The sequence below is a fragment of the Sorghum bicolor genome, chromosome 6, assembly GCF_000003195.3.
Source record: "Sorghum bicolor cultivar BTx623 chromosome 6, Sorghum_bicolor_NCBIv3, whole genome shotgun sequence".
Taxonomy (NCBI): Eukaryota; Viridiplantae; Streptophyta; class Magnoliopsida; order Poales; family Poaceae; genus Sorghum; species Sorghum bicolor.
The window spans coordinates 15377192-15399691 of NC_012875.2; the positions used below are offsets into that span (position 1 = coordinate 15377192).

The 22500-nt window shown below is 47.5% G+C and overlaps 1 protein-coding gene across 1 annotated transcript; it reads right to left on the minus strand.

Moving 5' to 3' along the window:
- LOC8086462 (probable carbohydrate esterase At4g34215) lies at positions 217 to 9249 on the minus strand. The gene is made up of 3 exons (XM_002447560.2): positions 8457 to 9249; positions 726 to 943; positions 217 to 513 (listed from the first exon to the last, which is right to left on the minus strand). Exons 1-2 carry the CDS (start codon positions 8979 to 8981, stop codon positions 737 to 739), a joined length of 732 nt encoding a protein of 243 aa, XP_002447605.1. The 5' UTR covers positions 8982 to 9249; the 3' UTR covers positions 217 to 513; positions 726 to 736.

Below are 22500 nucleotides of genomic sequence, written 5' to 3' on the forward strand. Positions count from 1 at the left end.
TACTATAGGAGTTGTGTCGATTAAACTTTTTTTAAGTTCAACTAGGTTTGTAGAAATATTAGCGTCATTTATATCTCTAAATAATTTTATTATTAAAATACACTCAACAATTTATCTAATGATACTAATTATGCATCATAATTATTAATATTTTCTTATATATTTGATCCAAGTTGAAAACTTTTGACTTCTGGAAAAGTGATAATACGTTGGATAGAGGGAGTCCCGGGCATATTTGGCTATTTTTTTTTTTTCTAAATTTTCTTTAGGGCAAGCCAAGTGCGGGACCTTTTCTTTAGTACAAGTTTCGCAAGAAAAACCAAACGGCAGCAACCATTATTACAATATGGAGGGAAATGTTATGAAGCGAGTTTGAAATCCATGAATTGAGGCTCTTTAGCGATTGGTAGTGTCGTCGATTGATTAAGTGCTTGGGCACATGACAGTCTTGTAGCTGGGTGATCTTGTCAAATATATACTTACTGTGGGTTGAAGATGTTGAGACTTGAGAGCCTGCAAAAATAAAAATCGGGGAATGAAACAAAAGCCAAGATATGTATTGGTAAAAACTTTTTCTTACCATGATCTCGGTTAATACACTAAAGACTACTCTGACCAGGTGTTAAGACTCATTTACTTCTTATATCACCAAGAACTCACATGGATATATCAAGAAAGATAGTGGCAGAAATAAACAGTATCTCTAAGAGTCCCAAAGATTTTACCTTGTATTCACCTAACAAGTTGCTGTTAAGAAGTTCATGATGTAGGCTTCTGCAAGCATTTTGCCAAGCTTCACTTGTGACTCGGTGGCAAGATGCAGGTTGTCTTCGTTCAATGCCATACCCATCGGATCGACAGTTACCACATTGGGCAGGTTAACACTAAACTGAGCATTTCTAACTTTTTCAATGTTCCTTTTATTCCCAGATGCAAGAGCAACCTGCTCAGATCATAATAAATAATACTGACATAGTATCAAAAAGGTACTAGACACTGCAAGTGGTATCTAGGAAAATAAAGGATGATTGCGTAATCCGAAAAGGGCGAAGGTATTAATAGTGAAATCAATTCCTGTTTTACTTAAACAACACAATTGCAAATCCTAGTGCTTAAATATTATAAGTAGCAAGTAAAAAGCATAACTTTACCAGTTAAGAATTGAGCAGAATATGAGTAAAACATTATGTGTCAAGTCAAAATGATGAAGTTATTTCAGAAAATGTTCAAAAGCTACTAAAGATTCAAAGATGAACCTATGACACCGTGCAAGCTGCTTGAATCCTGCATAAGATTGCACTGTTTAACTGTACCTGTACTTTATCAATTCCAATGTTTTGATTGGCATTCTAACTATCATCTTGAAATTAATTTAACTATTGTTGCTATAACTCTATAATATGGTTGGGGACAGGTTTACATGTAACTACTGCCTCCACTCACAAAGAGTAAGACACTGATACAAACACAAGACATAGCATTCACTACTAATCTGTTATGACCGGCAACACCTATACAAGGCGAGATAGGGCAACTAGTGGCTGATTAGGGGGGGTCTGTGCTGCGCACAGTTGCCCAGCCAAGGTAGCAACAGACTTTTAGAAGTCTTAGTTATTTGTAGAAGTCCTAGTTATTTAATTCTATTTACAGAGAGTTATTAGATAGAGTTTGTTGGGAACTCAGATTTCCTTATCCTATTATGTAAAAGATTATAAGAGTTCAACTCGGTTAATGAAAAGGGCTTAGCCCAGGATTGAGATTATATCTCCCTAGGGCGCCTGGCGCCTCCTCCCTCCTCAGCTTTCGCATCTACAGCTCCCAGCCACGGCTCCAGCTCGCCGACGCCTGCTGCGCTCTCACCTGCCTGCATCTCCTCCCTACTTCCTTCACAGCAAGACGCGCCGTAACAATGGTATCAGACTCCATGGTGACCTCGGGGGACTCCTCAGCGACGGCCCCTCCACCCACCACTGCGCCTCCTGCCGCGGCCCCCCTGGTGCCTCACTGCCGCTGGTCCAGGCCTCCGGCACCATGGTGCCCGCCGGGTCGGCCGCGCCTCCTGCTGTCACCGCGGCGGAGGCCCTCCAAGCCCTGACGGCGGCCATCACCGGTCTCCAGCTTCAGATGACGGCCATCAACCACCAGCTGGCCAACCAGGGCGCGCGACTATCGGCGCTCGACGGTCGGCCCGCCCTGCCGCAGTTCGGGTTGCCGGGGTTTGGCAGCCTGTCCGCCTTACCAGCGTCCTCGGCCCCGGCGATCTCTGAGATACTAGCGGCGGTCGACTCCGCCGGGATTGCCTTGTCGACCGCCCCGCTGTCGTCCCCGGCGACGTAGGTCTCGTGGCTCCCTCCCCCACCACACCCGTGGGGGGTGCCAATCCACAAGATCAGCTTTCCGCACTCGCCATCGCCGGTGCCCTCGTTTTCGTCGGTCATGCAGCCCCTGCCCCAGGCGCCGACTGCGCACATGTCGGCGGCAGCCCCGTACCACACCTCCCCTTCGCCGGAGTGGGAGGGTAACGCGGTGCCCAGGTACCATAAGCTCACGTTCCCTGTCTACGAGGGCGCGGAGGACCCGCTCGGGTGGCTCAACACATGCGAGCAGTTCTTCCGCGGCCAACGGACGCGGGAGGCCGACAAGGTGTGGCTGGCCTCATACCACCTCAAGGGCGTAGCACAGCAGTGGTTCCTAGTCCTGGAGAGCGACATCGGCCGACCATCCTGGCCTGAGTTTCGCCGCTACTGTCAGGAACATTTCGGGCCAGCTCGCAGCACCAACCACCTCTCAGAGTTGGCCTGACTTCCGTTCGGGGCGTCGGTGGACGCCTATATGGCGGCGTTCTAGGCCCGTGCGGCGCACGCGGGCGAACTGTCCTCGCTGCAAAAGGCTCGGCTCTTCATTGGGGGACTACCAGAATATATTCGCATCGACGTCGAGCTTCAGAAGCCCCGGGACTTGCAGCACGCATTGCGGTTGGCGCATGCTTATGAGCGGCGCAACGTATTCCTCCTCCCGCGACCAGTACGTCGCGCGGCGAGCGGACTGGCGCCCCTACCACCTCCCACTGCATCGAGCGGCCAGACCTCGTCAGCTTCGTCCGCGGCCCGTTCGTTCAAGCGGCTCTCACCGGAAGAGATGGCTGAGCGCCGTAAGATGGGACTCTGTTACAACTGCGACGAACCGTATGCCCGAGGGCATAAGTGCGCCCGGCTGTTCTATCTGGAGGCCTCGGACTACATTGTTGAGGAGCCGGACGACACTGCCGACGACATCGCGGACGAGACCCCACTGACACCGACACCCTTTGACCCGGAGACCCCCATGATTTCTCTGTCTGCAATCACAGGGATCCAGGCCTAGGAAACGATGCAGCTCCGCGTCGTCTGCGCTGGCCAGGAATTCACAGCGCTGACTCCGGCTCGACACACAATTTCATCAACGAGCTGGCTGCACACCGCGCTGGTGTTCGCTTCCTGGACAGTGCCGGTGCCCACGTGGTGGTTGCTAACGGCGACCGCGTGGCCTGCCGCGGTGTCGCCAGGGAGGTGCCCATACAGATCGGCAAGGAGTCCTTCGCCGTGGATTGCTTCTCCATCCCGTTGACCGACTACGACATGGTCCTCGGCATCGCGTGGCTGCGCACCCTTGGCCCCATTCTCTGAGATTTTGACGGCCTCACGATGCAGTTCACCCGCCGTGGCCGCAAGGTGCTGTGGTGTCAGGAGTTGGACCACAGCGCCCTGCTCCGTCCAGCAGGTTGTACTCCGGCACCACGGTAGCGACCAAGGGGTCTGAGCCCGAGCTACTGGAACGCCTCCTGGAATCTTACTCCAACCTATTCGCACCACCTACAGGCCTTCCACCAGCACGGACCTGCGATCACCGAATCCACCTCAAGGGGGGGACGGACCCGTCGCTGTTCGTCCTTATCGCTACCCGCAGCTCCAAAATGATGAACTGGAGCGTCAATGCGAGGAGATGTTGCGTCAGGGCACGGTGCGCGCCAGCACGTCACCCTTTTCTGCGCCAGTGCTGCTGGTTAAGAAAAGTGATGGCTCGTGGCGCTTTTGTGTTGATTATCGGACCCTCAACGCCGCCACGGTCAAGGATAAATTTCCCATCCCCGTTGTCGAAGAACTTTTGGATGAACTCCATGGGGCGAAGCTCTTTACCAAGCTTGATCTGCGTTCGGGATATCACCAAGTTCGTGTGCACCCGGATGATGTTGCCAAGACAGCGTTCCGCACCCACCATGGCCACTTCGAATTTTTGGTCATGCCCTTCGGGTTGTCTAATGCTCCCTCGACGTTACAGGCACTTATGAACCTCGTCCTCAAGCCTTTCCTCCGCCGCTGCGTCTTGGTGTTCTTCGACGACATCCTCGTCTACAGCTCGTCTTGGACGGAGCACTTGCAGCAGCTGCGCGCTGTCCTCGACGTCCTTCGTGCCCATCAGCTGCACTTAAAGAAGTCAAAGTGCTCCTTTGCAATGCCAACTGTCCAGTACCTCTGCCACGTCATCTCTCACGAAGGCGTTGCCATGGATACTTCCAAGGTGGCTGCAGTTCAGTCCTGGCCGCAGCCCCGGTCTGCGCGTGGTCTTCGCGGCTTCCTAGGCCTCGCTGGGTACTACCGGCGATTCATAAAGGAGTACGGTGCCATTGCTGCACCCCTGACCAACCTGCTCAGGAAAAACGCATTCCAGTGGTCCATGGAAGCTGAGGCGGCATTTGCCAATTTAAAGTCGGCGCTCTCGGCGGCACCTGTTCTCCACCTTCCTAACTTTGGCCGGGAGTTCTTAATCGACTGTGATGCGTCCGGCTCGGGCTTTGGGGCGGTTCTCCACCAAGGCGAAGGGCCCATAGCGTTCTTCAGCCGACCGTTTGCTGCACGTCATCTCAAAGTGGCAGCATATGAGCGGGAGTTGATCGGCCTTGTGCAGGCCGTCCGTCACTGGTGACCTTATCTTTGGGGCCGTTCCTTTGTCGTCCGCACCGATCATTATGCGTTGAAGTTCCTGCTCGATCAGCGCCTATCAACCATTCCCCAACATCAGTGGCTCAGTAAGTTGATTGGATATGATTTCAGGGTGGAATATCGGCCGGGGCGCTTCAATGTGGTGGCTGATGCACTGTCCCGATGTGATGGTGATTCTCCGCTGCTGGTTGCGCTGCCCTGCGAGGAGCTGTCCAGCGCTGCAGTTTCCGTTCCCACCTTCCAGCTCTTCTCCGACATACGCCATGAGCTCGCTGCGTCCGACGACCTGAGGACGTTCCGGGATGCAGTGGCAGCCGGCGATCATGGTGGGGACTGGGTTGTCCAGGACGGGCTGCTCCTCCATAAAGGGCGCGTGTTCGTTCCGCCCTCATCGGCCGTCCTCGACGATGTGCTCCAGTTGGCGCACACTGGGGCGCATGAAGGGATCCAGAAGACGTTGCAACGACTTCGCTCCGAGTTCTTCCTCGAACATGATCGCAGCGTCGTCCGCGACTTCGTCCGCTCCTGTGCGACTTGCCAACGCAACAAGACGGACACCTTGCACCCGGCGGGTCTTCTGCAGCCTCTGCCGGTGCCATCACGCGTTTGGGCAGATATTGCCATGGATTTTGTGGAAGCCTTGCCCAAGGTCCATGGTAAAAGTGTCATCCTCACCGTCGTTGACAGGTTTTCGAAGTACGTCCACTTCATCCCTTTGGGTCACCCGTACACGGCGTCCTCCGTTGCCCACTCTTTCTTCCACAACATTGTTCGGCTCCACGGCTTCCCCGACTCCATCGTCAGTGACCGAGATCCTGTCTTCACCGGCCATGTTTGGCGGGATTTGTTTCGCCAAGCCGGTGTTCAGCTCCGGATGAGTACAACGTTCCACCCTCAAACGGACAGACAGTCTGAAGCGGTGAACAAGACGATTGCGATGTATCTTCGATGCCTCACCGGTGACCGCCCCCGTGATTGGCTAGAATGGCTTCCTTGGGCGGAGTACTGCTACAACACCGCCTACCATTCTGCCCTTCGGACGTCGCCGTTCACTGTCGTTTATGGACGCGCCCCTCCGGAGCTCTTGCCATACTCTTCAGGGAGTGCCAGAACAGATGTCATCGACGCGCTGCTGTCTGATCGAGATGAGTTTCTTGCTGAAGTGCGCGCCCGCTTGCTGCAAGCACAGGAACACGCCCGGCGTTTCTACGACGCCAAGCATCGTCCGTTGGAGTTCGCGGTTGGGGACTGGGTTTTTCTTCGACTCCTACGTCATACCCAGTCCGTCGCTCCTGCCAGCAAGGGCAAGCTTGGGCCCAAGTATGCTGGTCCGTTTTAGGTGCTGGCTCGCGTGGGCGAGGTGGCTTATCGTCTACAGTTGCCAGAGGGGGCTCGGATCCATGATGTGTTCCATGTCGGGGTTCTTAAACCCTTCCGGGGGTCACCGCCATCTTCACCGCCGGCCCTGCCTCCTCTTCGTCATGGTCGCCCGCTACTTCAGCCCGAACGCATTCTACGTTCTCGCCTCAGTCGTGGGGAATGGCAAGTTCTAACCCAATGGTCTGATCTTCCCGTCTCTGAAGCTACATGGGAGCCTATGGAGGATTTCCGCGCGGCATATCCGACGTTCCAGCTCGCAGATGAGCTGTTTCCGAAGGACGGGAGAGATGTTATGACCAGCAACACCTATACAAGGCGAGATAGGGCAACTAGTGGCTGATTAGGGGGGGTCTGTGCTGCGCACAGTTGCCCAGCCAAGGTATCAACAGACTTTTAGAAGTCTTAGTTATTTTTAGAAGTCCTAGTTATTTAATTCTATTTACAGAGAGTTATTAGATAGAGTTTGTTGGGAACTCAGATTTCCTTATCCTATTATGTAAAAGACTATAAGAGTTCAACTCGGTTAATGAAAAGGGCTTAGCCCAGGATTGAGATTATATCTCCCTAGGGCGCCTGGCGCCTCCTCCCTCCTCAGCTTTCGCATCTACAGCTCCCAGCCACGGCTCCAGCTCGACGACGCCTGCTGCGCTCTCACCTGCCTGCATCTCCTCCCTACTTCCTTCGCAGCAAGACGCGCCGTAACATAATCTGTACTATATTTACAAATTGTACATGATTATGAAAGACGATCGGACAACATATCTTTACCATTTTCAAAAGTTCAACCTCAATTGACACAAACCAATTGTTGAACGTGGATAGGTTGATTGCACGCAACCCAAATTGTCAGATTGCAGGTTTATTTTCAAAAGTTCAATCTCAAATGTACACAAACCAATTGATGAGGCTGATAGGTTGACTGCTTGCAGCCCAAATTGTCACCCTAACAATTCACTATTTGGCCAATGACAGTTAACCTGGTTTATGTTCATAATGTAACATAGAGATTGTAGGACACCCCTGGTCTAAAATTTGGATATGGTGGTGTTTCCTCAAACCTTATACTCCCCCTTGTCTCTGAAAGCTTCAACTTCTAGTCATCCTAAGTCAAACTTTTAAAACTTTGACCAATTTTTTAGAAAAAAACACTAAGATTTATAATACTAAAATAATACCATTAGATTTACCATATAATATATTTTTATAAGATACTCTTTTATGTCATAGATATTGATGCTCGTTTCTATAAAGTTGGTCAAACTTAAAAAAGTTCAAATGTCACGGATTCTAGAGTTGAAGCTTTCAGGGACAGAGGGAGTATTACAAAATCTGGAGTTAAAGTGCAAAGAACTACTCGTCCACGAAAGAATCAATTCCTAGAATCCGTGCCAGTCAAACTTTTTAAAGTTTGACTAACTTTATAGAAAAGAGTAATAACATCTATGATATAAAATGCGCATCTTATGAAAATATATTCTATGATAAATCTAATAATACTAATTTGGTACCATAAATCTTAGCATTTTTTTTCTAAAAATTTGGTCAAAGTTTAAAAAGTTTGACTTAGGACAACTCTAAAAATTGATTCTTTCTTGGATGGAGGGAGTAGTCAGCAAATATGAGCATTTCTGCTTTTACTACCATAAGCATGTGGGTTCTGTAGAATGCAGTGTTATTATAATTTAGAATGCTGTACATGTGATCCAAACACCAAAATGGTCACAGTAATTCACACAATTTTTTGTCGAACCATGAAGAATGTCTGCTCCATTCTAAGTTTCTAACTAATAATAATGACAGCAAATGGCACAGAATAATAGAGTATAAAAACTTTGGCACTATGAGAACTAACAAAAAAAGGTGGCAAATAAGATCTTGCCGGAAGCTCTCAACAATACCCTTCTTCTTTATTACTCCTCTTCCAGCCTACCAGCCGTCAAACCATCAAGATGAAAGATTATACTAGAAGACTACTAAGAAAACACACTCCTACCATGTCTGTCAATCACATTTGGTTATATCCATGACAGAGACCTTACTAGTTAGAACGAGAAATCACCTCAACAACAAAGTTAGGAGCAGGAACAAGACGATCACCTGAATAAAGGGTAACTGCGGCATCCCAAGATCAGCCCTGACATTACCGATGAGTCTCTCGACGTTCTCCAAGTACGCACCCGTGTCGGCATCGGACTCGGCGTCGCTCTCCCCCTGGTACCACAACACGGCCTCGATCTCGCCGTACCCGGCCGCGACGCGCGCCCGGCATACCATCTGCTCGTACAGGTGTTCCCCGCGAGACCATTCCCTGATGGCCGTCCCACCGACGGCGCACGGCACGAGCCCGATCCCGGTCCGGGTCCCCGCGCCGGGGGTGTCCTCCTGCAGGCGCGGGAGCACAGCGCGGGCGAAGGCCATCCCGGGCCCGATGCCGCAGGTCTTGGTGGTGTCGATGTCGGCGTGGAGCGGCTCGCGGGCTTCCTCCCACTGCAGCGCCGCGGAGAGGCGGAGGATAGACGGATCCGGCGCGCAATCCGGGGGTACCACGCCGTCCCAGTGCCGGCGGTGCACGCCGCCACGGCCGGCCATGTTACTCTGCCCGGACAGCACGAAGATACGCATGGCTGGTACGGCACTGCGGGGGCGGGGAGATGTGAAGACCGCGGCTGCCCGATGTGAGGAAGATCTGGCCTTGATGGCGTTGGAGAAGGTGATTTTGTTGGGGGGTCGCTGTCTTTCCTTTGATGCCACCAAAAGCTCGCTTCTTCGCCTACCTCAACGGCGCCGCCGACCGTGCCGCTGCTGTCAGCCCAGCCCATGTGGTTCAGACCTGCCGCTGTTGGTACGCTGCCGGTGCCTCCTCTCTGCTCCATTCCTCCTCCCTCCCCAATGTCTCGTGAGAATAGGGATGAAAAATGTTAGGCATATTTTCCAACCGAATTTGTTTAGAATGGTTGAGATCTACGAGTCCGAATATTTAATATCGGATACCGTATTCATATGCGAACTAAATGGTATATTTATAATATCGACATCCAATCATATCTTATGTGACACTGAATTCGACCAAAAATTTGAAAACAAATATAATATCAATAATATCTATTTGTATCCGATCTGTTTTCATCCCTACGTGAGAAGAGCATGAACAAGAACTAAGGCCTCGTTAGTTCCCCATCCAAAAAGTTTTAGGTTTTTTTTAAATAGACCATTACAATTTTTGAAATTTGAAAATATACCATTACAATTCAACTATTTAGAGAACTGTCATTATAAATTTATCTATCCTTGATCCATGCCATTTTCTGCATCACCTACATGGACCCATTGTCAGACACATATAAATACACGAAAGTGTATGGACTTTAAGTATTGTGCTCCACTGTTAGACATGCACGTGCTCTTCCGTCTGTCCAGCTCCTGTAGCGGCGGCATTGGACTCAGAGAAAGAAGACAGGGTCGCTGGTCTCGGGGAAGATGATACCCGTGGGAAAGAGCACCCGCCTGCAGCGGCCTGCACATGAGGCAGAGCAGCTGCGCTCGGCCATGGGAGCTACGTCCGCTGTGTCGCGCGTCACTCGTCAGCCACCAGCAACGGCAACCCATCCCGGCTCGTCCATGTGTCAGCGGGTGCTTCCATTCAGAAAGCCGACCGTTTTCCTGGACGGTGCGGCTCACACGGAGGCCGCCACGGGCAAGCGTTCATGCGTCGTCGTTGGGGGCTTCCTGCGGCCTGGAGATGCGCCATGGACCAAGGATTCCTGCGCCGCTGAGGCCGAGCTTGTCCGTGGCGTGTTCCTATCCTCTCGCCCATGGCCGAAGCCCACCCTTGCCATGGCCATGGCCATCCTCTTTGGGACTGAGGTCGCCCACACCAAGGCCGGAGCTGAGCTCGCCCGGCGGCGTCCCTACTCCCTTGCAGTGCCATGGCCGGAGCCCATCCTTACCGCGGACGTGGTTGCCCTCTTCGGGACCGAGCTCGCCCGCACCATGCCCGGTGCCAAGAGATTGATGAAATCTCTCTTGGATCGATCATCACTCGAATGCTCGCTCTCGATGAACTCGCGACCAACATAGATGAACTGCGGTGCGAACACATCCTCACACACCCCGAATTTGCTGCAATGTTGTGCCATCCCACAGCCACGGAACATGGGTACCATTGCCGAGCCAAGCTTCACCACACACACACACATGACCGGTAAAGACAAGCACGACTCGGACAACGTCGTGCTCACCACGTTGTGCCATGGCTGGAGCCCACCCTTACTATGGCCGTGGCCGCCCTCTTCGGAACTAAGCTTGCTCGCGCCATGAGAAAGGTACTAGAGCTATACTGAACTCCATGCTCCAAACATACGCTAGGGGCTCCGGATCCCGCTGAAGAACTAGAACTCTTCTACTTCTAATCTAACTAAGCTAAAACTATGAACTAGAGAGGCTCTAATGAACTAGAGAAGGCTCTTGATGAATGGATCTCCAAATGACTTATGCCTTCAGAGAGGGGGGTCTGCCCCTTTATCTATAGCCCGGTGGGATCAACGTGCGTCGCAGGATCAAACCAACTTAACCAAGGGCCAAGATGACTCCTTAGAGGCGGTGGAGGAAGCTTCCAGAAGGGGGCCAAAACCCTAACAGGGGGGCACCGGCCGGCGCCATGGTGGGGCCGGCCTACCCCACCTGGTGGCCTCTGGCCCCTAGTTTCTTCTGATGTCTTCTAGAGTCTTCCCATATCCCGTTCGTGATCTTTTTCGCGGCGAATAAGTTTTGTGGTAAATATGCACTTGAATCCCTCTTTTCAGCTTTTCTAGAAATAGACCCTGGAAAATACAGAATATGCAAAACTCGTGGAAATTATCAGTTTAAACCCTAGACTAGTGTGTTTTCATGTTCTCCTTTAGGTTTAAAGTTCTAATAAAAGTTGACGTTATCGGCCATCAACAAGCACTTAGGCTTCTTGCCAAATACTTGGAAAATACTTTTTCACATATCTCCCGTTGAATGCTACTTTGAGACGTTCACCTTGCAATGTCTCTAGCATATAAGAATTACTATGTAAGTATGTATGACTTTGATTACTTTATAAGGACTTTCCCAATTTGGTGACCACTTGCCAAACTTATTACTCTTCGACCCAATAAGAAGTATGCTTTTCTACACTAAGTCTCCTACTTGAAAGAAATTGTTCTTGACCTTTTTGTTGTATGCCTAGGCAACTTGAGCTTTGTCTTTTTCTATCTCCTTGAGAGCTTTCAATCTTACATCAGTCATCTCATTGATATTATCCATCATCAGATCATGATACACAACTGGTGATAAATCATTTTGTTTAGCAAGCCTGTATGCCTCCAAATTTACTTCGATGGGTAACACGGTAATGGGGACGGGTTCATGATCTTCTATGAGGTTCAAGATACACAACGATTTTGTCAGAGAGTGACACCCCAATCTAGCTTCAGATCACAAAGACCCAAACCCTGCAACCTTAGCACCTCCTTAGGTTATCGATCGATGCTGCATGGTTGACCTCGCCAAGAAGACTAATGTTTTCCTGCAAATCAAAGAACACAAGCAAGAACAAGAAAGAATGCAACCAAATTTACAGATGAATGATTAATCTCACGAGTTGGGGTCTTACAAACCGATGAAACGGTGAAACTGTTCTTGACAGAATAATCTAAGAAAAACCCAAACCCTAAAGTAGGTGGCTGTTGACGGTCCTTAAATACCAAATTTAACTGTCAAATAAACAAGGAAAAGGATCTAAATGTAACCAACACCTAGACTTAAGGTTTTATTAAACAGAATACCACGAGTTTTGGTGTTTGTCTATTTCTATAGGGGGCTAACAGGAAATATGGAGGAAAAGCCCACACGTCGTGTTTACATAGAGATATTAACGTGTGCGGCAATTTTCTATCATCTAGAAGACTCTAGAAGCCACGGGAACGAGCGAGAGGCCGAGCGGGCCCGGGGGCAGGGCGCCCGCCCTCCCCCTAGGGCGCCCGCCTTGGCCTAAGAGCCAATCAGGATCTGCCTCAAGGATTATGCTCCACCAACCTAAGGGATCAAAGAAAACCGTGCGATTAAGGTCGGTTTGATCCGACGACCCACGTTCATTTGGGAGTGCTATATAAGCAAGGCCCCTAGCCCCTGGAGGGAGCAACTCTCAAACCCTAATTCATTCATTCATCCAAGGAGAAGAGCCTCTAATCAAGCCCTAGAGCCACCACATCAACTAGACCTCTAATTTAGCATAGCTACATAGGATTAGAACTAGAAGGAGTCAATCTTCGAAGGTTTCTGGATCTGTCTAGAGGATTATTGGTAATTCCTCTATTGTTCTTTATTTGTTCATCATTGTTCTTCAATATTATGAATATGACTTTGCTCTATTTCAATATATTAATTATGACTTTGCTATACATGTTTATATTTGCAATTATATCGTTCTTAGTTTATCATGTTATATGCTTGGCTTAGTTAGATTGGAATTATATACATGCTTAGGATCGTATAGCATTTATCCATGTGTACAGTGGGTAAATGATAAGTATTGTGTAGGCGTGCTGCCTTTGCAGTATTTATCTACGATTGTACCCTATATGCCGGATTGTGGGGTGGTTCGCGGTGGTGACAGCTTCGTTGATTCTTATATAGTCCGCCTCCCGTGTATAGGGCAGGCAGAGCAACATTATTACAGGAGAGTGATTGCTATGTTTCTCATCTTCCTTGATAATATTACTATGCATGGGCGTAATCTTGTCTCGCAATGATTGCCAAGTATAATTGCGCTAACTATGATATGCTAGACTTTATAGTTAAGAATAACTTAGGAAATATTCTTGTAGTTCATCCTAATTCCATGCTAATGACTTGCTAGAATATCTATTGAGGTGCTTATCATTACCATATGTGGCTAGTTATGCTGATCAGAATAGTTATCTTTGTCACCATTCATATTTTATCTATATTTTATGTGACACTTACCCCTGTATTGATGAGATAGATGAATGCTCTCTATTACACATGCAATGATACTCAGTTCCATATTTCATTTCATCATTATTAGTAATCCCTTCCTAGTGGTAAAAATATAAATAACGATACCTGGAATACTTCCCGGTTAAAATGCTACATCGGTATTAATCTGTGCGCTTGCAGATCTCATTTATTATTTATCTAGATGAGCAATTGCATATTTTAATACCGCGTCTCTCATGTCATGCTCAGGATGACAACTTGGCTTAAGTGGCATGAGGGACAGGTTCGGCATTTTTGGCTCCGTTATCAGAAATAGAAAACTAAGTCTACTTTTGGTAATGACATTAAGAATGCCCAACAAGCATTTTTGGCGCTGTTCCCGGGGAAGGTTGATTTACTAATAGGAATGAATAAGGAATAATGAGTCATCATTCACATCACTAATATGATTGAGATCATCAATTCTCTCATACAGCTTTACCTGTACTTTGCTATTTTTATTACTATTTTATGTAGGGTGATGTATGAATAGAAGAGATCTTCCAGATAATTTTGTTGACAACCCGGAAGCAATAACCAGAAAAACAAGAGCCAAGCTCAAGAAAGTTAGATCGTCAACATTTCAGCGTAAAGCTCCATCAAATCAAGAAGATCACCGAAGTTTCATTTGGAACTTGAGATCAGAGTTCGAAGCCATGACGAACAAGTCAATTCGTGAGTTCTCAGTGTTGAAGGTTCTTAAGTATAAATTTTAATTATCAAATAAACAAGGGAAAGGACCAATATGCAACCAACACCTAGAATTAGGGTTTGATCTGACAGAATTCCACGAGTTTTGTTGTTTATCTGTTTCTGCAGGGGGTTATCAGGAAATAAGGAAGAAAGGCCCACATGTCGGGATTACATAGAGATATCAACGCACCGCGCGATTTTCTACCATCTAGAAGACTCCAGAAGCCACGGGAAGAAGGCAGAGGCCGAAAGGGGCCAGGCCCAGGGCGCCCGCCCCCTGCTGGACTCCATTCAGGACTCTCTTCGCACACGATGTTCCACCGACCTAGTGGATCAAAGATAATGTAGTACCACCTCGCCTACCGACCCAAAAACGCATAGAGGAGGAGGACTATATAAGGAGACCTCCCTGGCCTCTGGAGAAGACAAGAAATTATCATAGAGATTGAGGGGTGCCCTCGAAGGAAAACCTCTTCTCTAATTAATATTTCTTTTTAGGCTTAGCAACCAATGTAAAGTAGAAATAGATCTTCTAGTTTCTACTAGATTGAGAGAGATAGAGTGGAGGTGTAGATTGGAGGAAGCCCGGCCTGTCGGTGTCTACTCCAAGCTTGTACCTACGGGATCAAGTTCTCCTAACCCGAAGCTTGCTCCTAGGATTCTTCAGTATTTCGACTTCTAAATTCTAGTAAGTTCTTGTTTTATTGTTCTTATGGTTTATGAGTTTACTTTAATCTCTTCGCGTAGAGTTTAGAGTAATCATTGCTGGCGTAAACATGGTGTTTAGGCTGGGGTACTCATAGATATTCCCTGACTAGCTAGACCGTGGTAGTAGCGAGGAACGTGACAATTCCGAGTTACCTTTGCAGACCATATCTCGTTAGCAGGAAGGATAGGGTTTATAGGTGCGGGTTGAACATCCTTTGTGGTGTCTAGATTCCGTTAGCCTCCCCAATAGAACAGTAGATCATCCTTACCAAGGTTAGAAGGATACTACGGTTGCAGTCTTCTCTATTTATCACTCACATCGAGAGACATTCTTTGTTGCCTAAGGGTTAGTAGTAATAGACCGGTTAGTCAGATGCACTCTTTCTCCTAGTGGTAAAAAAATAAATACGATACTCTGGATTACCTCCCGGGTGAAGTGCTCACCGATATCCGTGCGCTTGCGGATCAATTTCTTATTGCGTTGCCAAATATCAACACTCAGCTCCCACCATGGAGAACATCCACACTGGATCTGCTGTAGACATTGACCGGACATTTGAGCTCAAGCCTGGGCTCATCAACATGGTGCAAGCAAATTAGTTTTGTGGGAAGGCACATGAAGACGCTAGTGCTCATCTGCAACACTTCCTGTCGATTTGCAGCACGTTCACCATTCAAGACGTTCCCAGAGACGCCATACTACTTCACCTCTTCCCATTCTCACTCTTGGGGAGAGCGAAGCAGTGGTTATATGCAACAAAGGAGAAGAATACTACATGGGCACTCTGCTCCACCAACTTTCTGGCCAAGTTCTTTCCCATGGGCAAGACCAATACTCTTCATGGGAAGATTATAAGTTTTCAGCAACAACATGATGAATCCGTTCTAGAAGCATGTAAGCGCTTACAAGACTACATCCTAGAATGTCCCCATCATGGAATGGAGAGTTGGCTACTAATGGAGACTTTTTATCATGGGCTCGACAATAGCACCCGTGAAACCATGGATGCTGCAGCCGGAGGAGCATTCTTGTCACTGACCATACCACAAGCTACAACACTTGTGGAGAAGATGGCGTCCAACCAAGGTTGGAACGAAGAAAGAACTCAGACACACAAGAAGGGTGGAGGTATGCACCAGCTCAAGGAGGTAGACATGTTGTCTGCAAAGCTAGACCTGCTCATGAAGAAGCTCGATGATAAAGCTGAAAACAAGAAAGAAGTCATGCACATCTATGACTCTCACATGACTTGTGAGGAGTGTGGAGATACTGGATACTCAGGCAATCACTGCCCTGAGATATTTGAGGATGTGAACTACATCAACAACAATAACAACAACTACTACAACTGTCCTCAACAAAATTAAGGTTGGAATTAACAAAAGCCTAACTACTCAGGTAACTACTCAGGTAATTATCAAAGTAACAATTCCTACAACAACAATGCAGTTAACTCAGGGCAACAAAACTTTGAAGGAGTATTTGCATACTTTTAATCATCTGTCAAGGTATGCTCCTGAGTTTGTGAGCACTGAGTCAAAGAAGGTTGCTAGCTTCAAGAGGGGTCTTGGCCCCAAGCTGCTGAAGACGATGGGCCGCACAAAGTGTGCAACTTTCAATGAGTTTGTCAGTGATGCTCTTACCCAAGAGAATTACAACACTGTGTACACTGCGACCAAGACTCGCAAGCGGGCTTTTGAGGCCGGGGCAGGGGCATCTCAGTCTAAGGCTCCAGTGGTAGCTAGGCCCCAGTATCGTGCTCCAGCTCCTAACACCCGATATCGCCCTCCAGCAAAGAAGAATCAGGCGAAGACGGGGTTCCACAAAGGGTATTCCATTGCTCTTCCTAGGGGCAACACTGGGCCCACCTATGCCAAGACTCCACCCGCCAACCGTCCGTGCTGGAACTGTAATCAGACAGGGCATTGGCAAAGCAACTGTCCTTACCCGCCAAAGAAGGGCAACCAAGGGAACGTCCGTCAGGGGCGTGTTCACTATACAACTGTGGAAGCAATCCCTGCTGGTGAGGTAGTTATGGCTGGTAAGTTTTTGGTTAACCAATGTGATGCACTTGTGTTTTTTGATTCAGGAGCATCGCATTCTTTTGTGAGTTCAGACTTTGTGTCTAAGCATAATCTCAAGGCAATTATGCTTGATAAGGGCAGTTATTGCATTAGTGCTGCTGGAAATGATATTTCTACCAATCAAGTGGTTTTGGGGGCAACTCTGGAAATAGGAGACCGTTAGTTTCTTGCTGATCTGGTTGTTCTACCCCGTGTGGGTATAGACGTAATCCTGGGTATGAAATGGATGAGTGGCAACGGAGTTCTTATCGACACCACCACTCGTGTAGTGATGTTGAGAGACCCGAATACCAAAGAGGCGTTCTTAGTGCAACTTCCTCGGGATATTCATATCCGTAGCATGATGAATGCACTTACATCTAGGGCCATCAAAGATATTCCGGTAGTGTGTGAGTTCCTGGATATATTCCCTGATGATTTGTCCGGGCTTCCTCCAGATCGGTATGTGGAGTTCAAAATTGAATTGCTTCCAGGTACTGCTCCTATCTCTAGAAGACCATATAGAATGCCACCAAATGAGCTAGCTGAGCTTAAGACCCAACTGAATGAGTTGTTAAAGAAGGGTCTTATCCGTCCTAGTTCTTCTCCTTGGGGTTGTCCGGCTATCTTTGTGAAAAAGAAGGACCAGTCCTTGTGCATGTGTGTGGACTATCGTCCTCTGAATGCGGTGACCATCAAGAATAAGTACCCTCTTCCTCGCATTGATATCTTGTTTGATTAGTTGTCCAAAGTCAAGGTATTCTCCAAGATTGATTTGCAATCTGGGTATCATCAGATCAAGATCTGTCCTGAAGATGTACCTAAGACAGCTTTCTCGACGAGGTATGGGTTGTATGAGTATCTCGTCATGTCCTTCGGTCTTACGAATGCACCTGCGCACTTCATGTATCTCATGAATTCGGTATTCATGCCTGAATTGGACAAGTTTGTGGTGGTCTTCATTGATGATATCTTGGTATATTCACGCAATGAAGAGGAACATGCAGAGCATCTGCGTGTGGTGTTGACGCGCTTGCGTGAGCATCCGCTTTACGCTAAGTTCAGCAAATGTGAGTTTTGGCTAAAGAAAGTACCTTTCTTGGGCCATGTCTTATCCGAAGAAGGCATATCGGTGGATCCGGCTAAGGTGCAAGAAGTGCTGGATTGGAAAGTTCCAACTTCGGTGCACGAGGTTTAGAGTTTTCTAGGTCTGGCTGGATATTACCGTCGTTTCATTGCAGAATTCTCGAAAATATCCAAGCCTATGACTCGCCTACTTCAGAAGGATGAGAAGTTTGTGTGGACACCTGAGTGTGAAGAGGCATTCCACAAGTTGAGGACATTGCTGACATCAGCTCCTATCCTAGCTCAACCCGATATCGAGAAGCCTTTCGATGTCTTTTGTGACGCGTCTGGTATCGGTCTGGGCTGTGTGTTGATGCAATAATGTCATGTTATCGCTTATGCCTCATGCCAACTTTGAAAGCATGAGGTCAATTACCCTACTCATGACTTAGAATTGGCCGCGGTTGTTCATGCTTTGAAAATCTAGAGGCACTATTTGCTGGGTAATCTGTGTAATATCTACACTGATCATAAGAGTCTCAAGTACATATTCACTCAACCTAAATTGAACATGTGACAATGAAGGTGGCTTGAGTTGATTAAAGACTATAATCTTCAAGTGCACTACGATCCGAGCAAGGCAAACGTGGTTGCGGATGCCTTAAGTCGGAAGGCACACTGTCATTCTGTTCAGATGGAAGATCCATCATTGTCACGTCTTATGCACCCACTTGTGCTCCACCAGATTGCTCTAGAGAGTTCTCTTCGCAATCGAGTCATCGAATTGCAGCAAACAGATGTAGGCATCTACCATGTAAAGAGGAAAATGAAAGAAGAAGAAACCAAGCATTTCTGAGTCGATGAGAACGGAATCCTATGGTTTAAGGATCGGCTAGTGGTGCCAAAGGACCGTGAGCTCTAAAATCAGATTCTATCTGAAGCTCATTCGTCCAAGTTGTCCATCCATCCTGGTAGTAGCAAGATGTATCAGGATCTGAAACCTCTATTCTGGTGGACAAAGATGAAAAAGGAGATTGCTGCTTTTGTTGCTCGTTGTGACAACTGTTGTCGTGTGAAGGCAGTTCACATGAAAGCAGGCTTACTTCAACCCTTGTCAATTCCTGGTTGGAAATGGGAAGAAGTTAGTATGGATTTTATCACTAGACTCCCAACTTCTGTTAAGGGTTATGACTCTATCTGGGTGATTGTAGATCGTTTGACCAAGGTTGCTCGTTTTATTCCAGTTCGAATTGATTATCGTCCACATCAGTATGCAGAGTTGTACTTCGAGCACATTGTCCGTCAGTATGGTGTGCCTCGGACTATCATATCAGATCATGGACCACAATTCACTGCCCGTTTTTGGGAGTGTCTTCATGAGCAAATTGGTACTCACTTGGTTCGTAGTTCTGCGTATCATCCTCAAACGGCCGGCCAAACTGAACGTGTTAACCAAATCATAGAAGACATGTTGAGGGCATGTGCTCTCTCTTCAAAAGGTTTTTGGGTAAAGTGGTTACCGTTAGCTGAGTTCTCTTATAACAATAGTTACCAAGAGAGCATCTAGATGGCTCCGTTTGAAGCCCTGTATGGTTGAAAGTGTCGAACCTCGTTGAATTGGGTGGAATCCGGGGAGCGAAGGTATTATGGTATCGATTTTGTGAACGAAGCGGAGCAGCAAGTTCGTACCATCCAGCAACGTCTGGAAGCTACTCAAGCTCGTCAGAAAAGTTATGCTGATAAGAGAAGGAAGTCGATTGAGTTTGCAGTCGGTGATCATGTGTATATCAAGGTGTCTCCGATGAAAGGCATACAAAGGTTCGGAGTCAAGTGAAAGCTTGCACCTCGTTACATGGGGCCTTATCGGATTCTCGAGAGAAAAGGGAACGTAGCATACAAAGTGTAACTGCCAGTTGAGCTTCGAGCTATTTTTCCTGTCTTTCACGTATCACAATTGAAGAAGTGCCTTCGTGTTCCGGAAGAACGTGTGAAGGTTCGGGATATCAAGTTGAAATCTGACTTGGTGTATGAGGAGAAACCTGTAGCGGTTGTTGACCGCAAGGAACGGGTGACTCGTAATCGTGTGGTTAAGTTCTACAAGGTGTTGTGGAGTAACCACGGGGAGGAAGATGCCACTTGGGAAACAGATGACTATTTAAAAGAAGTTTATAAAACTTTGTTCGAAAATCAGTAAGCTTCCAAATCTCGGGATGAGATTTTTGTAAGGGGGGAAGGCTGTAACACCCCAGTGTTATGGTTGCATCATTCACATGCATAACATGAGCATCATCATGTTCATAAGCATATCATGATCATCATTTACCTTGGGTCATGTCATTTTATGCAAAAGTGTGATTTAACTTGCCTAATTATGCTTTCTATGCTTATGGTTGCTTGTGTCATGCTCATGTTTGTGTTCTATGCCTTGGTAAATAGTTCATCTATGCTTAACTTAACTTTTGGAACAATGTTCATGTTGGTCACATCTCCAAATTAAGTACCTAAGTCATACTTCCTTTTATAGGCCCTAAAAACCTCTTTTGCTTAGGCTTTTAAAAAGTGCTTCATAAAATATTTGCATGTCAAAACTTTCTACAGCAAAGTTGTAGCAAAGTTTATAAGGAACAAAAGTTGTTTTATGGCCATCTCATGAAAATGGTCACCTCTAGCTCAAAAGTGGCCCACAAGGCAGATTTGGGGCTGTTTCCAACACTTAGAAAATTTTCTAAGTCTCGGATTGCATCAGTTTGCTCGAGGGTGGTTTGGATAGCTTCCAGTTTGAAATCTAGGCCGAATCAAGTCTTGATCTTGTAAGCAAAGTTGGAGTTCTCATGTAGCTCTACAACATGGAGCAATTAGCTAGCAAAATCATCGACCAGATTAGGAGATAATCGAAGCCAAAGTTCGAGTTTCAGTCGGGTTCAGTGTCTGAATGGAGGCAGCGTCAGTGGGGAGGAGCTCGCCGGTGACGCCGCGTGTTGGACCCATGTCGTCCGTACGTCGGCGCTGGCCCCATTCGTCAGGCCATCGACGCCGTCATGGATGCCACGACACCCCGCACTCGCCAGCACTCGTCCACTCCCTCCCTCTCTCTCTCGCGCGCGACTCCGACGGCGAAAACGCCATCGCCATTGTCGCCGAGAGCTTCGCGCGCGCTCGTCTTCATGTCTCACCTCGCCCCCGAGCGTCTCCAAGTCCGCCTCGAGCTCCTCCATCTTCTCCACCCCTTGGTTGGACGAGATCTTCCCGAGGTGAGCCACATTTTGCAAGTTTGCCGTCGTCGGGTTCACGGCCGTCGCGACCCCGATTCCGGCGAACCTCGCCGCTGCTCTGTCCTTGCCTTCCTTCTTCCCTCCGAGTCGCGTTAGAGTCTGCTTAGGTCTCGGTTGTGGTCTGTGCCATGCCATTCTGGCCTTGGTGCCACCGTCGTGCGGAAACACGGCCACCGCACCGCCGCGCTCACCGCCGACGAGCACCCCGCACGTGAGCAGACTCACCGGAGCCATTAGGGTTAGGCGTTTCTACCTAGAAAGCTCCGCGCTGTCTCGCTGGTGCTTAAGCCACTCTTCCCCGACGCTCTACCGGTCGGATATGGCCGGCGTAAGCCGAGGTAGCTCCGCCGTGCCGCCATGGCCGACGGCGACCCCTCTCCGTCGCTCCAACCCTAGGGTCACCTACCTCTATCGATGCGGAATCACTCCAGGAGCACGTTGGTGCCCTTGGATCCGCTGGAGAAGCTCACCGTTGGCGAGCATTCGCCGGCGAGTGTGTCCTCTGTTCTCTGGGTCGCTGACGCGCGGGACCCGCTGTCAGTGACACATCGATTCCCTCCTCTCTTTTATTCAAAATCCAGATTTCTTGCAATTTTGCAAAAATCATATCTCCAGTTCCTGAGATCCAAAAATTGTGAAACAAATTTTGTGATGATCCATGAGATGGCTAGTTTTTAAAAAAATATAATATGCACCATGTTTTCTGGGAAAAATAATTGTTATGATTTAATCTTGTTATTTAAGTGTAAATTCATATCTTTTGATATACTACTCCATTTGTTGTGAAATTTTTATGGTAGGCTCTGAGTTATATTAAAATACTCTGATAAATAGTTCATGATTTTTGGAGTACTGTATCTTTGATATGTAATTTATGTTAATACTATGGCTTGTTTTCATATTTAAATCATAATAAATGTTTGAAGCTTGTGCTGGTGTTTTCCTTTGGTGTCAAGCTTGTTTATATCAATAGTAACATGTAAATAATCTGAAATCTGTTGTTTGACACTATCTAAGCCATGTTTCTTAATTTATGAAATAAGCACCTTGTTACATGTTAAATACTTATCTTAAGTTTGGCATGTGCAATTGTTCTGAAAATTTTATGGTAATGTCAAGATGCTATGCCTGTGCTTTTGTAATTTTTGTAGATTTTTCTGAGCACTTTTGCTGGTATCTTGTGATTATGTCCTTTTATAGAATTAAATTAATAAATTCCATGTTATTGAAGTTTAGAGGTCAACATGTAATGTTCTAGTAATCTTAGGCTATGCTTGTGCTAGTAAGCCAATTGGTTGGCACTAAATATGTTTTGG

Bases quoted from the DNA above. Each gene is read 5' to 3' on its own strand.
- LOC8086462 (XM_002447560.2), bottom strand. From the start codon at position 8,981: ATGCGTATCTTCGTGCTGTCCGGGCAGAGTAACATGGCCGGCCGTGGC. The intron at 944-8,456 runs GTGATCGTCTTG...TGATCTGAGCAG, and splicing joins CGCAGTTACCCTTTATTCAG to GTTGCTCTTGCATCTGGGAA.